Raw genomic sequence first — 14,577 nt, forward strand, 5'->3', positions numbered from 1 at the left:
AACTTCCGTCTGCTCAAAAAATCCGCTTCCCAGTTGTCCACTCCTGGGATGTAGATTGCTGACGGATAACAAGAGTGAGCTTCCGCCCACTGAATTATCTTGGTTACTGCTGTCATCGCTAAGGAACTCCTTGTTCCTCCCTGATGATTGATGTAAGCCACAGTCGTGAAGTTGTCCGACTGAAATCGGATGAATTTGGCCGAAGCCAACCGAGGCCAAGCCTGAAGCGCATTGAATATCGCTCTTAACTCCAGAATATTGATGGGAAGTAGAGACTCCGACCGAGTCCACACACCCTGAGCCTTCAGGGAATTCCAGACTGCAAACCATCCTAGTAGACTGGTGTCCGTTGTCACTATCACCCATGAGGGTCTGCGGAAGCACGTCCCTTGGGACAGATGATCCGGCAACAACCACCAAAGAAGAGAGTCCCTTGTCTCCTGATCCAGATCCATTTGAGGAGACAAATTTGCATAATCGCCATTCCATTGTCTGAGCATGCTCAGCTGTAGAGGTCTGAGATGAAAATGAGCAAACGGAATGATGTCCATTGCAGCCACCTCCATGCACTGAGTCACTGACGTCCGAGGATTGGACTGAAGAGCTCGGCATGTATTCAGAATCTTTAACTTTCTGACTTCTGTCAAAAAGATTTTCATGGATAGAGAGTCTATTAGAGTTCCCAGGAAAGGAACCCTTGTCTGTGGAATTAGTGAACTCTTTTCTAGATTCACCTTCCACCCGTGAGTCCTTAGAAAGGATAGAACAATGTCGGTATGAGACTTTGTCAGCTGATAAGACGACTGGATCCGAATATCGTCCAGATAAGGCGCCACTGCAATGCCCCGCGGCCTGAGAACCGCCAGTAGAGACCCTAGAACCTTTGCGAAAATCCTGGGTGCAGTGGCCAGCCCGAAAGGAAGGGCCACGAACTGAAAACGTTTGTCCAGAAAGGCAAACCTCAGGAACTTGTGATGATCTCTGTGGATAGGAATATGAAGATATGCATCCTTTGAGTCCACAGTAGACACATATTGACCCTCCTGGATCAATGGAAGAATTGTCAGAATAGTCTCCATCTTGAAGGATGGAACTCTGAGAAACTTGTTTAGACTCTTGAGATCTAAAATGGTTCGGAACGCTGCCTCTTTTTTGGGAACAACAAAAAGATCCGAGTAAAACCTCTGTCCCTGTATTGGAATGGGACAAATTACTCCCATAGCAGAAAGGTCTTTTACACAACGTAAGAACGCCTCTTTATCTGGTCTACAGACAATTGTGAAAGAAGAAACCTTCCCCTGGGGAAGGAATGTTTGAACTCCAACTGATACCCTTGAGACACGATTTCAAGTGTCCAGGGATCCTGAACGTCTCTTATCCAAGCCTGGACACAAGAGAGAAAGTCTGCCCCCTACTAGATCCGGTCCCGTATCGGGGGCCGCCCCTTCATACTGTCTTGGTAGCAGCAGCAGGCTTCTTGGGTTGTTTACCCTTGTTCCAAGCCTTGTTGGGTCTCCAGGTGGGCTTGTGAATAATTCCCTTCCTGTTTAGCAGAAGAGGAAGATGGAACTTCCTGGAAATTTCGAAATGAATGAAAATTACTCTGTCGCCCTCTGATTGGGCTTTTTATCCTGAGGGAGGAAGAGACCCTCGTCTCCCGAGGTGTCTGAAATAATCTCCTTCAAGTCAGGCCCGAAACAGGGTCTTCCCCTTGTAAGGAATAGCCAAAAACTTCGACTAGATGACACATCCGCAGATCCAGAATGCAACCATAAGGCACTGCGCGCCAAGCCGGAAATCCCGAACTCTCAGCCGCCGACCTGGTAATCTGAAAGGAAAGATCAAAAATCTTATAACTTAAACAGCTAAGTTAAGATCTTTAATTCCTTTTCTATATCTTAAAGGAAACTATTGTTGTGTGCTGTTGAGTTCCATCCTAAGTCACAAAGGATGAATGCCCACCAAGGAACAGCAGTAATGGCCTAATAACCATGACCCTTACTGTCACCTGAACTGTTAAAAATGGAGTATTTACTTTATTGTACAAAGGCAAACGATTGTATTGTAGTGGGTACTTGTAAAGTGCGGCTAACCACCCGTAAGGGTCTAAAGGCGCTGCTCATTTTATCGACCTCGGAAGGCTGAAAGGCTGAGTGAACCTCGCCGGGGATCGAACCTGCAACCCTTGGGTTGCTACAGAGCTCAGTCTTAGCATGCTGAGCTATCTGTCCGTCTCGCATGCAATATTGCATCACATAGCTTCAGAATTTACATGCAAAATTTGGACACCTGACAAACTTATGTTAACAAAATGTTTATTTCCAAAAAGGATGAAGCAACAATAAACATTTGAAAGACATGTATTATACATAGAACAAAACAGTACTGTCTCTTTAAATCTGAAAGCGCATTTTAGTGTCTATGACCCACTGAATAACATTTGTGCCATCCTACTTTCATAAAGGAGGAACAAATAAGCCCTTGCAATTTGTGCAATAAAATTTACAGAGAAAAAAATGTTACTGCCTCAGTAAATTTAAAAAGGAACGCCTTATTTCTGTTGTACAGAAAAAGCCACTTAATATAATTTATAATTAACAAAATGAATATTGCTTATAAATCAGAGACAATTGTCTTGCAGAGAACCGCAGAGTATTGCCTGCAGGTCGAAAATCATTTTGGCCACTATATTAGGGTTGAAACATGATCCATGGATTAACTAATGGTACCAGACTGTGAACAAACATTAATACATATTGTCCTTTAAACCCTAAAGCGACTATTCATTATGGGTATTATCATCTAAAGTCAGTGGATGAACTAACACAGACGAGCCGAAATCACTTATAACCACGGTGTTTTATGTGAGACTGGCTCCAGTGCATGCTTAAAAACGACGCACCGCAGTGCCATAACTTCAGAGACCGGAAGCGACTGGAAAGAAAGCGCTTTAAACTAGATTCTTCCATTCCTTGCTATTATCTAGAACAAGGAAAGGAGGAATCATGTCAAACAATTCAAGGCCCTCCGTGAATTAAGGAGGAAGGAGCGGTCTTGGTGCCCTTTACTTTGGCGCTCTACAGAGACTCCGCCCCTCGTGGGGGTACCCAGCATCTCCCAGTCGCCATACTCAACAACAAATGACCATGTGTTTGTATAGTCACCCATATCACTTGAAATACATATACACTCTACCGGTAATTGTATTAGTGACGAAATAAGTCTGATAGCCTGCTGTCCTAAAGAACAGCCTCATCGGACCAAAAACCTTGCCCATCGTGGGCGAAAATCACCTCCCGGTCATCATAAAGCATGGCAAGTTAAAAACCCTGTAGGGGAAAAAACACAACCGCCCGTTAAATATATATCCACAATAACTAAGGGCATAACTGTTAGGAATTGAACCCAGATCCCCAGCATACTAGGCAGTATTGCCACTCATTGTGCTAGGGAGACACTTCAGCTCCGGGAGTGATACAAAACCTAAGTTTATGGTAATAAAACTATGTGCAGTCAGCTTGTGAAAAAGACCTAGACCCCATACAAGAAAATCACTGCGACATGCTGTCAGGGAAAACACTCTTCACTGAAAGAGCCCTGATTCCCATTAACATATGTAAGTGCAGACAACCCTGAGGTATATAGGTCTCCTATAGAGAAAAAAAGACTGCACTTACCGCTTATGCTGTCCGACAGCAAGACAGCCTCAACAGGGTTCAGAAGTCCATTGGGTCTCTCCTGTAGTCCTGCAGAAAGATGAGTTAGAGTAGCTTAGGTCATCTCAGAAAGGGCAGCATCACAGTATGAGAGGCGCAGTGAGAATTATGTCCCACCAGTTCCCATTGCTTCAAAGCCACCAGATGCTTCTCTTTTAATCTGAAGAGACTGATCTGGTCTAGGCAACACCCCAGAATAATGTAGCACTCCATAGTACCACTTTTAAAAACAATAAACTCTTGATTGAAGAATCTAAAACACCTCACTCTGCCTCTTCCTATCACTAACACAGGCAAAGAGAATGACTGGAGGGGGAGGGAAGGGAGGAGCTATATATACAGCTCTGCTGTGGTGCTCTTTGCCTCCTTCTGCTGACCAGGAGGCGATATCCCATAAGGATGAAATCCATGGACTCGTCGTATCTTGTAAAAGAAATGTATGCTTACCTGATAAATTTGTTTCTTTTTAGACGATGAGTCCACGGATTTCATCCTTACTTGTAGGATTACGCCTCCTGGTCAGCAGGAGGAGGCAAAGAGCACCACAGCAGAGCTGTATATATAGCTCCTCCCTTCCCTCCCACTACAGTCATTCGACCGAAGTTAGGAAGAGAAAGGAAAAGCAAAGGTGCAGAGGTGTCTGAAGTTTAACAAATTAATAACCTGTCTCAGAACAGGGCGGGCCGTGGACTCATCGTGTCTAAAAAGAAACAAATTTTTCAGGTAAGCATAAATTTTCTTTTCTTTTTAGAAACACGATGAGTCCACGGATTTCATCCTTACTTGTGGGATACAATACCAAAGCTAAAGTACACGGATGAAAAGGGAGGGACAAGACAGGGAACCTAAAATGGAAGGCACCACTGCTTTAAGAACCTCTCTCCCAAAAACAGCCTCAGCCGAAGCAAAGGTATCAAATTTGTAAAATTTGTAAAAAGTGTGAAGAGACGACCAAGTTGCAGCCTTGCAAATCTGCTCAACAGAAGCATCATTTTTGAATGCCCATGAGGAAGCAACAGCCCCGGTGGAATGAGCCGTAACTTTCAGGAGGCTGCTGTCCAGCAGTCTCATATGCAAAACGGATGATACTCTTCAGCCAAAAGGAAAGAGGTAGCCGTAGCTTTCTGACCCTTACGTTTTCCAGAAAAAATGACAAAGAAGGCAATAGACGAAAGTCCTTAGTTGCTTGTAAGTAAAATTTTAAAGCACGAACTACATCCTAATTGGGCAGAAGACGATCCTTCTGAGAAGGATTAGGACACGAGGGAACAAAAATCTCCTGATTAAATGTTCTCGTCTGAAACAACCTTAGGAAGAAAACCAAGTTTAATACGTAACACTACCTTAACCGAATGAAAAATAAGGTAAGGCGAATTAAATTGTAATGCCGAAAGCTCAGACACTCTTCGAGCAGTAGAAATGGCAACAAGAAATAAAACTTTCCAACATAACTTAATATCTATGGAATGCATAGGTTCAAACGGAACCCCTTGAAGAACTTTAAGAACTAAATTCAAACTCCATGGAGGAGCAATTGGTTTAAACACAGGCCTAATTCTAATCAAAGCCTGACAAAAGGATTGAACATCTGGGACATCTGCCAGACGCTTGTGTAACAAAATAGATAAAGCAGATATTTGACCCTTTAGGGAACTCGCTGATAAACCCTTCTCCAATCCTTCTTGGAGAAAAGACAAAATTCTGGGAATCCTAACTACTCCATGAGTAGCCCTTGGATTCACACCAATAAAGATATTTACGCCATATCTTATGGTAAATCTTCCTAGTTACAGGCTTATGTGCCTGAATCAAGGTCTCTATGACCGAATCAGAGAAACCTCGCTTAGATAGGATTAAGCGTTCAATCTTCAAGCAGTCAGCTTCAGAGAAACTAGATTTGGGTGAAGGGCCCCTGAATAAGAAGGTCCTTCTTCAACGGAAGCTTCCACGGTGGCAAAGACGACATGTCCACCAGATCGGCATACCAAATCCTGCGAGGCCCTGCAGAGAAGCATCAGTAATAAAAGAATTAGCTAATTTAATCCAATCCTGCATTTCTTCCAAAGAAGTCTGTCAGACTCTGCAAGAGCATCAACCCAATAAGCTGCCGCACTAGTGACCGTAACAATTCATGCAGCCAATTGCAATAGCAAACCCTGGTGAAGATAGATTCTTTTAAAGTAGACCTTCCAACTTCTTATCCATAGGATCTTTGAAAGCACAACTATCCTCAATATGAATAGTAGTTTGTTTAGCCAAGGTGGAAATAGCCCCCTCCACCTAAGGAACCGCCTGCCAAGATTCCCTGACAGTGTCAGCTATAGGGAACATCCTCCTGAAAATGGGAGGAGAGAAGGGAATTCCTGGTCTCTCCCATTCCTTAGAAATAATCTCTAAAGTTCGCTTGGGAACTGGAAAAACATCCGAGTAAGAAAGAACTTCTAAGTATCCGTCTAACTTACTTAATTTCTCAGGAACGAACCCTACCGTAGTCCAAAGTCACTAAAACCTCCTTGAGTAACAGGCGGAGGTGTTCTAGTTTAAACCTGAAAGAACCACTTCTGAATCAGTCAAAGGTAAGGAACTTCCTGAGTCAGAAATTTCTCCTTCTGATAGAACCTCCATACCCTCCAACTCAGAGCCCTGGAAGGGTATGTCCGAAATTGCAAGTATAGGAAAGGCAGATAATGCATCAGAAAGTGTAGAAGACATAACTGCAGCTATGTCCTTTAACGTAACTGCAGCAGAAACTTAAGTACAGGGCACTGCTTGAGCGGGCGTTAAGGGCTGTGACGCTTGGAGAAAGCTGCAGCATACTCTGCATATCATCGTTCGACTCCTGAGAATCATCCGCCTTAGACAATTTTTTTTTCTCTATAGCTTAAAGCCCTCTCAATGCATGAGGGACAAAAAGGAACAGGAGGTCCCACATTGACATTCAAACACATGGCACAAGTAACATTCTGGACATCTTCTAAACTCATGATATTGAAGAAAACAGTGTAAAATTGAAATAAAAAATATATACTGGCCCTTTAAAAATTGTATTGGCCCCTTAAATTTTTAACCCACCACTCTTACTGTATTGAGAAACAAGAGTGTGAAAGAACTAATACCAAAAACTGGCCTTTGCAAATCCTGAAAAATAACAGGATACTGTGCCTTTAAAATTAAAAACCAAAAGATTTATCCGGCTCAGTAAAATTGTTGAATTCCTGCAAGAAAAAAGAACCGACACCACTTTGCCTCAACAGCTCTGCTGAGGCGCCTACCTGCCACCCGGTTTCCAGACCACCCTTCCCAGCAGGAATCCGATCGGTCTCAGAACGCTATCAACCGCTTGCTTATACAACCATGCGGTTCTAGCGTAATGCCCGATGGATATCCCGGATGTCGGAACTCCGGAACAGACTAACATCTGCGCGGCTTCTGTACACCCGAATGAAGCGCATGAAAATTAGCCCTTCCTGGGCGTCAAAATCTGACAGCTTCTTGGCTAACTTTTTAACAAAAAAATGATAGCCCCAAGCGAAGCCCAGTGCCTGAATAAATCTTGCAGGGGAGCCCTCTACTTAAGGAGCCCATGTTCCCAATGAAAATAGCCCCAAGCGTAGCTCAGTGCCTGTATAAATGCTGCATTGCAGGGGAGCCCTCTACTTAAGGAGCCCATGTTCCCAATAAAAATATGTATGATTAAGTGCAGAGTCCTCTCTGAGTTGAAATATGTCCCAGAATAATAAAGACTGCACTTACCTCGATGCTGTCCGACAGCAGGACAGCTCCAACAGGTTTCAGAGGTCCTTTCCCTCCTATAGACCTGTGGACAAAGATAGGGCCTGAGTTGATTTTTGCTTAGGCCATGACAAGAAGGGCAGCATCACAGCATGGGAGGCGCAGTGAGAATTATGTCCCACCAGTTCCCAATGCTCTAAAGCCACCAATAGCTCTACTGTAGAGACTGATATGGACTACAGCTACACCCTAGAACAAAAGTAGCACTCTGGCACTACTTTTAAAAAAATAAACTCTTGATTGAAGAATCTAATCTAACACCTCACTTTACCTCTTCCTATCACTAACGTAGGCAAAGAGAATGACTGGAGTGGAAGGGAGGAGCTATATAACAGCTCTGCTTTGGTGCTCTTTTCCTCCTGCTGACAAGGAGGCGTAATCTCACAAGGATGAAATCCGTGGACTCATCACATCGTGTCTTTAAAAAGAAATCGTTTTAAATTGCTTTTGGATGATGAGGGGAAAAAACAAACAGTGTACATGATGTACTTGCCTTTCTGATCGGTCTCCATGGGCTCAGGTGCAGGGGGCTTTTCTTGACTCTCAGGCTCAGTTGGCTTTTCATCAGCCTGAGGAACAGGAGAACGTGGCTCTGATACAGGTGCAGCTGCCTGTAAAAGTAGCAGAATAGAAATACAATAGAAAAGTTAAGATGACAACCTGAGACGTAAGCTAAATAAGAAACCATCAGACAAATCGGCTTGAGAATGGTAACAAAAGGAAACAGATCACCTGGCTAGTCTCCGTGACCGCTTTCACTTCTTTCGTGACTGCTTTCACATCCCCTTCAGTATTTTCCTCTTTTGGAACCAACTCCTCATTCTTCACAGCATCATCTGAAGAAAACCATGAGAGAACATTCAACTACACAGGTAAAACAAATCTATACATAACCCCCCCATAGTTTTCTTGTGTGCTGCCATGCCTTTAAGGGTGAGCACTCAAACTGTGTGCAGCCCTCCTAAACAGACAGGGGATACTGTGCGTCCACCGCGGCCTCCAATCGTGCTGAAGAAAAAGGAGGAAGATGCGGGGAGGACGGGTGCAGACTAACAAGATAGAGAAAATTCTGGGGAGAGCAGGTACTCCAATAACTGTAGGTTTAGCCGTTATCCCTCTAAGTGGTTGGTGTGGGTTAAGTACCGTTTGTAGCTTGAGGTGCTGGGGTGTTGGGCTGAGTATCCCCTGGTGTAGATGGGGTGGGAGTTTTGGGGGAAGGAGAGTCTGTCTGTGAAGCCTTCTTGCTCTCCTCTGTTTCTGCAAGCTCTGGCATACTCCAACGTCCATTCACATGCTCAAATTCTTGCACCTGGCAAACAAATCCTGTAAGAAGTGTGCAGCAACACAGGAGAAAAAAACAGCACAAGAAAACACAACAGGGCCAAGAAGCCCTTAATCAGCTAGCAAGACGCCACTGTCAATTAGAGTGAGAAGTACAGAAACCAAGTCAGCTGTGAAGGCAAATGGAGGCACCTTTTTGCGAATGAGAGACATCACTCCGATTCTGGTTAAAACATGCTGACGAGAGAGCCCTTCTCTGGGTACGCCATCAGCAAACGTTTCTGCTCCATCTGCACCTGGCTCGCACAGGTGGCGCATGAAGAGGGAGACGTAGGCTCTGAGTTAGAGAGGAGTGTGTTATAATGCAGAAAAGAAAACCAACTTATTAAAAAGGAACACATAAAAACAGGTCTCTTACTTGAATTCCTTCTCTGATTTCCCCCTGAGGTCTCTGACCAGCCACTGAGTAGTGAAAGCATCCTGGGGGGGCATCCCGTAACGCATAATGGCGTTTAAGAAAGCCTTTCGCTGCCGAGCGTTAAATCCTAAGACCTGTGAGGCACATGCAGGAAAAGAAAATTTATGCTTACCTGATAAATTTATTTTTTGACACGATGAGTCCACAGATCATCTTAATTACTAATGGGATATTCACCTTCTGGTCAGCAGGAGGCGGCAAAGAGCACCACAGCAAAGCTGTTAAATAGCTCCTCCCTTCCCTCCCACTCCAGTCATTCAACCGAAGTTAAGGAAAGAAAGGAAAAAAGCCAAGGTGCAGAGGTGTCTGAAGTTTACAATAACCCAAAACCTACCTTACAAGAACAGGGCGGGCCGTGGACTCATTGTGTCAAAAAAGAAATACATTTATCAGGTAAGCATAAATTCTTTATGACACAATGAGTCCACTGATCATCTTAATTACTAATGGGATTCAATACCCAAGCTAGAGTACACAGATGATACGGGAGGGACAAGACAGGGAACCTAAACGGAAGGCACCACTGCTGAAGAACCTTTCTCCCAAAAGGGGCCTCAGCCGAGGCAAGTGTGTCAAATTTGTAGAATTTGGAAAAAGTATGAAGAGAAGACCAAGTTGCAGCCTTGCAAATCTGTTTCACAGAAGCTTCATTTTTGAATGCCCATGAGGAAGCAACAGCCCCCGTGGAATGAGCTGTAACTCTCTCTGGAGGCTGCTGTCTAGTGGTCTCATATATAAACGTATGATACTCTTCAGCCAAAAAAAAAAAAAAGTAGCCTTAGCCTTCTGTCTTACGTTTTCCTGAGAAAACCACAAACAAAGCAGGAGACTGACACAAATCCTTAGTCACCTGCAGATAAAACTTTAAGGCACGAACCACGTCCAAATTGAGTAGAAGCTGTTCCTTCAGAGAAGAAGGATTAGGACACAAGGAAGGAACAACAATCTCCTGAATACGGTTTCGATCAGAAACAACTTTAGGAACAAATCCTAATTTAGTACGTAAAACTACCTTATCTGAATGAAAAATAAGGGAAGGAGACTCGTACTGCAAAGGCGAGAGCTCTGACACTCTGCGAACAGAAGAAATCGCAACCAGAAATGAAATTTTCCAAGATAACTTAATATCGAAGGAATGCATGGGCTCAAACGGAGCACCTTGAAGAACTTTAAGTACTAAATTCAGACTCCATGGAGGAATAACTTGCTTGAACACAGGCCTGACCCTGACCAAGGCCTGACAAAATGATTGTACATCTGGGACATCTGCCAAATGTTTGTGTAACAAAATAGATAAGGGAGAGATTTGCCCCTTTAGGGAGCTCGATAATCCTTTCTCCAAACCCTCTTGGAGAAAAGACAAAATTCTAGGAATCCTAACTCTACCCCGTGAGTAGCCCTTTGATTCACACCAATAGAGATATTTACGCCATATCCTATGGTAAATCTTTCTAGTCACAGGCTTACGAGCCTGAATCATGGTCTTCAAGACCGATTCTGAAAAACCCTGCTTGGATAAAATTAAGCGTTCAATCTCCAAGCAGTCCATTTCAGAGAAACTAGATTGGGGTGAAGGAAGGGCCCTTGAATTAGAAGGTCCTTCCTCAACGGAAGTCTCCAAGGTGGCAGAGATGACATGTCCACCAGACCTGCGAGGCCAAGCTGGTGCAATGAGGATTACCGATGCCTTCGCCTTCTGCTTGATTCGAGCAATGACCCGAAGAAGAGCAGCAAACGGAGGAAATAGGTATGCTAGACTGAAGGTCCAAGGGACCGCCAGAGCATCTATCAGTTCCGCCCGGGGGTCCCTGGACCTCGACCCGTATCTTGGGAGTTTGGCATTCTGTCGAGATGCCATGAGATCCAATTCCGGCTGACCCCACTTGAGAATCAGGTCTGAGAACACATCCGGATGGAGTCCCCACTCCCCCGGAAGAAAGGTCTGCCTGCTCAGGAAGTCCGCCTCCCAGTTGTCCACGCCTGGGATGTGGATTGCCGACAAACCGCAAGAGTGGGATTCCGCCTACTGAATTATTTTGGTTACCTCATTCATCGCTAAGGAACTCCTCGTTCCTCCCTGATGATTGATGTAAGCCACTGAAGTTGTTGTCCGACTGGAACCTGATGAACTGGACCGAGGCTAACTGGGGCCAGGCCAGAAGAGCATTGAAGATCGCTCTCAGTTCCAGAATGTTTGGAGTCAGTCTGTTCTACCTATAAACTCCCTGAGCCTTTAGGGAGCCCCAGACTGCTCCCCATCCTAGAAGGCTGGTGTCTTGTCACAATTACCCAAGATGGCCTGCGAAAGCAGGTTCCCTGGGAGAGATGACCCCGAGACAACCACCATTGAAGAGAATCCCTTGTCTCCTGCTCCAGTATTCGAGGAGACAAATCCGCATAATCTCCGTCCCATTGCCTGAGCATGTTTAACTGCAGGGGCCTGAGATGGAACCGAACAAATGGGATGATGTCCACTGACGCTACCATCAGCCCGATTACCTCCATGCACTGAGCCACTGATGGCCGCGCAGTGTACTTTAGTGTTAGACAATTATCGAAAATCTTTGAGTTCCTGACTTCTGTCAGAAAAATCTTCATCGATAGGGAATCTATTATGGTTCCCAGGAAAGTTACCCTTGTATTTGGGACTAAGGAACTTTTTCCCAAATTTACCTTCCAGCCGTAGAGATCGCAGGAAGGATAACATTTCCGTGTGGAATCCTGCTTGTTGTAAAAATGGCATCTGGACTAGGATGTCGTCCAGATAGGGCGCCACCACAATGCCCGTAACCGAAGCACCACCAACAGCGAACCCAGAACCTTTGAGAAACTTCTGGGAGCTGTGGCAAGACTTTAGGGCAGAGAATTGGAAGTGTTTGTCTAGAAAGGCAAACCTTAGAAAACCTGTGATGATCCCTGTGAATGGGAACAAGCAAGTACGAGTCCTTTAAATCCACAGATGTCATAAATTGACTCTTTGACCAAAGGGAGAATGGAACGAATAGTTTCCATCTTGAAGGACGGTAACTCTGAGGAATTTGTTTAGACTTGAGATATAAAATAGGCCTGAAAGTTCCCTCTTTTTTTGGAACCACGAACAGATTGGAATAAAATCCCAGAACCTGTTCCTGAATCGGAACAGGAACTATCACTCCCAGGTCGGAGAGGTCTCTTACGCAGTGTAAGAACGCCTCTCTCTTTGTTTGGTCTACAGATAATCTTCAAAGCAGAAATCTGCCTCTGGGAGGAAAACTTGATTCAATAGCAGGTTTCTTGGATTGTTTTCCCTTATTCGAAGACTGATTGGGTCTCCATGAAGGTTTAGACTGTTCCTGTTTGGAAGCGGAAGAGGAAGAATTTCCCTTGAAATTTCGAAAGGAACGAATTACTCTGTTGTCCCTTTTGTTTGTTTCTCTTGTCCTGAGGGAGGAGACCCTTACCTCCCGTAATAGAGATTATTTCCGTCCAGCCAGGTCCAAACAAGGTCTTCCCCTTGTAAGGAATCGCTAAAAGCTTAGACTTCGAGGATACATTTGCAGACCAAGGCTATAACCATAAGGCTCTGCGAGCTAGAACAGAGAAACCTGAAATCTTTGCTCCCAGTTTGATAACTTGAAGGGAAGCATCTGTAATAAAGGAATTGGCCAATTTAAGAGCTTTTATCCTATCCTGGATTTCATCCAGGGGAGGAGTTTCTGTCCTAATAGCATCAGACAACGCATTAAACCAATATGCCGCCGCACTAGTGATGGTAGCAATGCACACAGCTGGCTGCCATTGTAAGCCCTGCTGTACATACATCTTTTTGTGTAACCCCTCTAATTTTTTGTTCCTAGGATCTTTCAAAGCACAACTATCCTCTATGGGTATAGCAGTTCTCTTAGCAAAAGTGGAAACAGCTCCTTCCACCTTGGGGACTTATTAGCCAAGCCTTCTTAACCGAGTCGGCTATGGGAAACATCTCATTAAATATAGGAGATGGAGAAAAAGGTATACCCGGTCTTTCCCACTCCTTAGCAATGATCTCAGAAGCTCGGTCTGGTACCGGAAAAACCTCTATAGTGGAAGGTACCTCAAAATATCTGTTCAGCTTACTGGTTTTCTTGGGATTAACAACGCCCGAGGAGTCGCTGTCGTCCAGAATAGCCAAAACCTCCTTAAGTAACAAACGGAGGTGCTCCAGCTTAAACCTGAAGAATACAACTTCAGTATCAGCATGAGGAATTACACTGTCAGAATCTGAAATTTCACCTTCAGATGCTACTACGTTATCCTCCTCCTCAGGCTTCTGTGAAGGGACATCTGAAATAGCAACAACTCAGTCAGAAACCTCGCTTACTGAATGTTTGATTTTCCTCTTACGCTTTCCCTGCAACATAGGGAAAGCAGACAACGCATCTGAAACTGCAGAAGACATGAGAGAAGCAATGTCTTTTTAAAGTAACTCCTGCGGGAGCTTGAGAGGAAGCACAGGGCACTGCATGTGAGGGCGGTAAAATCTGGGACGCTTGAGGAGAAAACATAATTTATGCTTACCTGATAAATTCCTTTCTTCTGTAGTGTGATCAGTCCACGGGTCATCATTACTTCTGGGATATTACTCCTCCCCAACAGGAAGTGCAAGAGGATTCACCCAGCAGAGCTGCATATAGCTCCTCCCCTCTACGTCACTCCCAGTCATTCGACCAAGGACCAACGAGAAAGGAAAAGCCAAGGGTGAAGTGGTGACTGGAGTATAAATTAAAAAATATTTACCTGCCTTAAAAACAGGGCGGGCCGTGGACTGATCACACTACAGAAGAAAGGAATTTATCAGGTAAGCATAAATTATGTTTTCCACTGTTAAGTGTGATCAGTCCACGGGTCATCATTACTTCTGGGATACCAATACCAAAGCAAAAGTACACGGATGACGGGAGGGATAGGCAGGCTCTTTATACAGAAGGAACCACTGCCTGAAGAACCTTTCTCCCAAAAATAGCCTCCGATGAAGCAAAAGTGTCAAATTTGTAAAATTTGGAAAAAGTATGAAGCGAAGACCAAGTTGCAGCCTTGCAAATCTGTTCAACAGAGGCCTCATTCTTGAAGGCCCAAGTGGAAGCCACAGCTCTAGTAGAATGAGCTGTAATTCTTTCAGGAGGCTGCTGTCCAGCAGTCTCATAAGCTAAACGAATTATGCTACGAAGCCAAAAAGAAAGAGAGGTAGCGGAAGCTTTTTGACCTCTCCTCTGCCCAGAGTAAATGACAAACAGAGAAGACGTTTGTCGAAATTCCTTAGTTGCCTGTAAGTAAAATTTTAGAGCACGGAAT

At 44.4% G+C, this 14,577-nt stretch overlaps 2 protein-coding genes and 1 non-coding gene across 4 annotated transcripts in view; 1 reads left to right on the forward strand and 2 right to left on the reverse strand.

Moving 5' to 3' along the window:
• The window catches only part of LOC128640350 (chromodomain-helicase-DNA-binding protein 4), a 12,362-nt gene extending 3,025 nt beyond the window's left edge, over nt 1-9,337 (reverse strand). For both annotated transcript variants that reach the window (XM_053692847.1, XM_053692846.1), the window contains exons 1-5: nt 9,208-9,337; nt 8,982-9,126; nt 8,652-8,817; nt 8,241-8,344; nt 8,002-8,119 (exon numbers count right to left, since the gene is read on the reverse strand). In XM_053692847.1, the coding sequence (XP_053548822.1) occupies nt 8,002-8,119; nt 8,241-8,344; nt 8,652-8,817; nt 8,982-9,126; nt 9,208-9,293 (619 nt within the window). In that variant the 5' untranslated portion in view covers nt 9,294-9,337. The remainder of the gene's footprint in view (nt 1-8,001; nt 8,120-8,240; nt 8,345-8,651; nt 8,818-8,981; nt 9,127-9,207) is intronic.
• LOC128640645 (small Cajal body-specific RNA 11) lies at nt 8,419-8,550 on the reverse strand. Its single transcript, XR_008399379.1, has one exon. It is a non-coding gene; the product is annotated as a small Cajal body-specific RNA 11 (non-coding RNA).
• A 1,642-nt stretch (nt 9,338-10,979) lies between the features above and the next one.
• LOC128640607 (chromodomain-helicase-DNA-binding protein 4) overlaps nt 10,980-14,577 on the forward strand; it is a 108,344-nt gene continuing 104,746 nt past the window's right edge. Inside the window, exon 1 of the mRNA XM_053693075.1 lies at nt 10,980-11,014. Within this exon, the coding sequence (XP_053549050.1) occupies nt 10,980-11,014 (35 nt within the window). The remainder of the gene's footprint in view (nt 11,015-14,577) is intronic.

Source organism: Bombina bombina, chromosome 9 (genome assembly GCF_027579735.1).
Source record: "Bombina bombina isolate aBomBom1 chromosome 9, aBomBom1.pri, whole genome shotgun sequence".
NCBI lineage: Eukaryota > Metazoa > Chordata > Amphibia > Anura > Bombinatoridae > Bombina > Bombina bombina.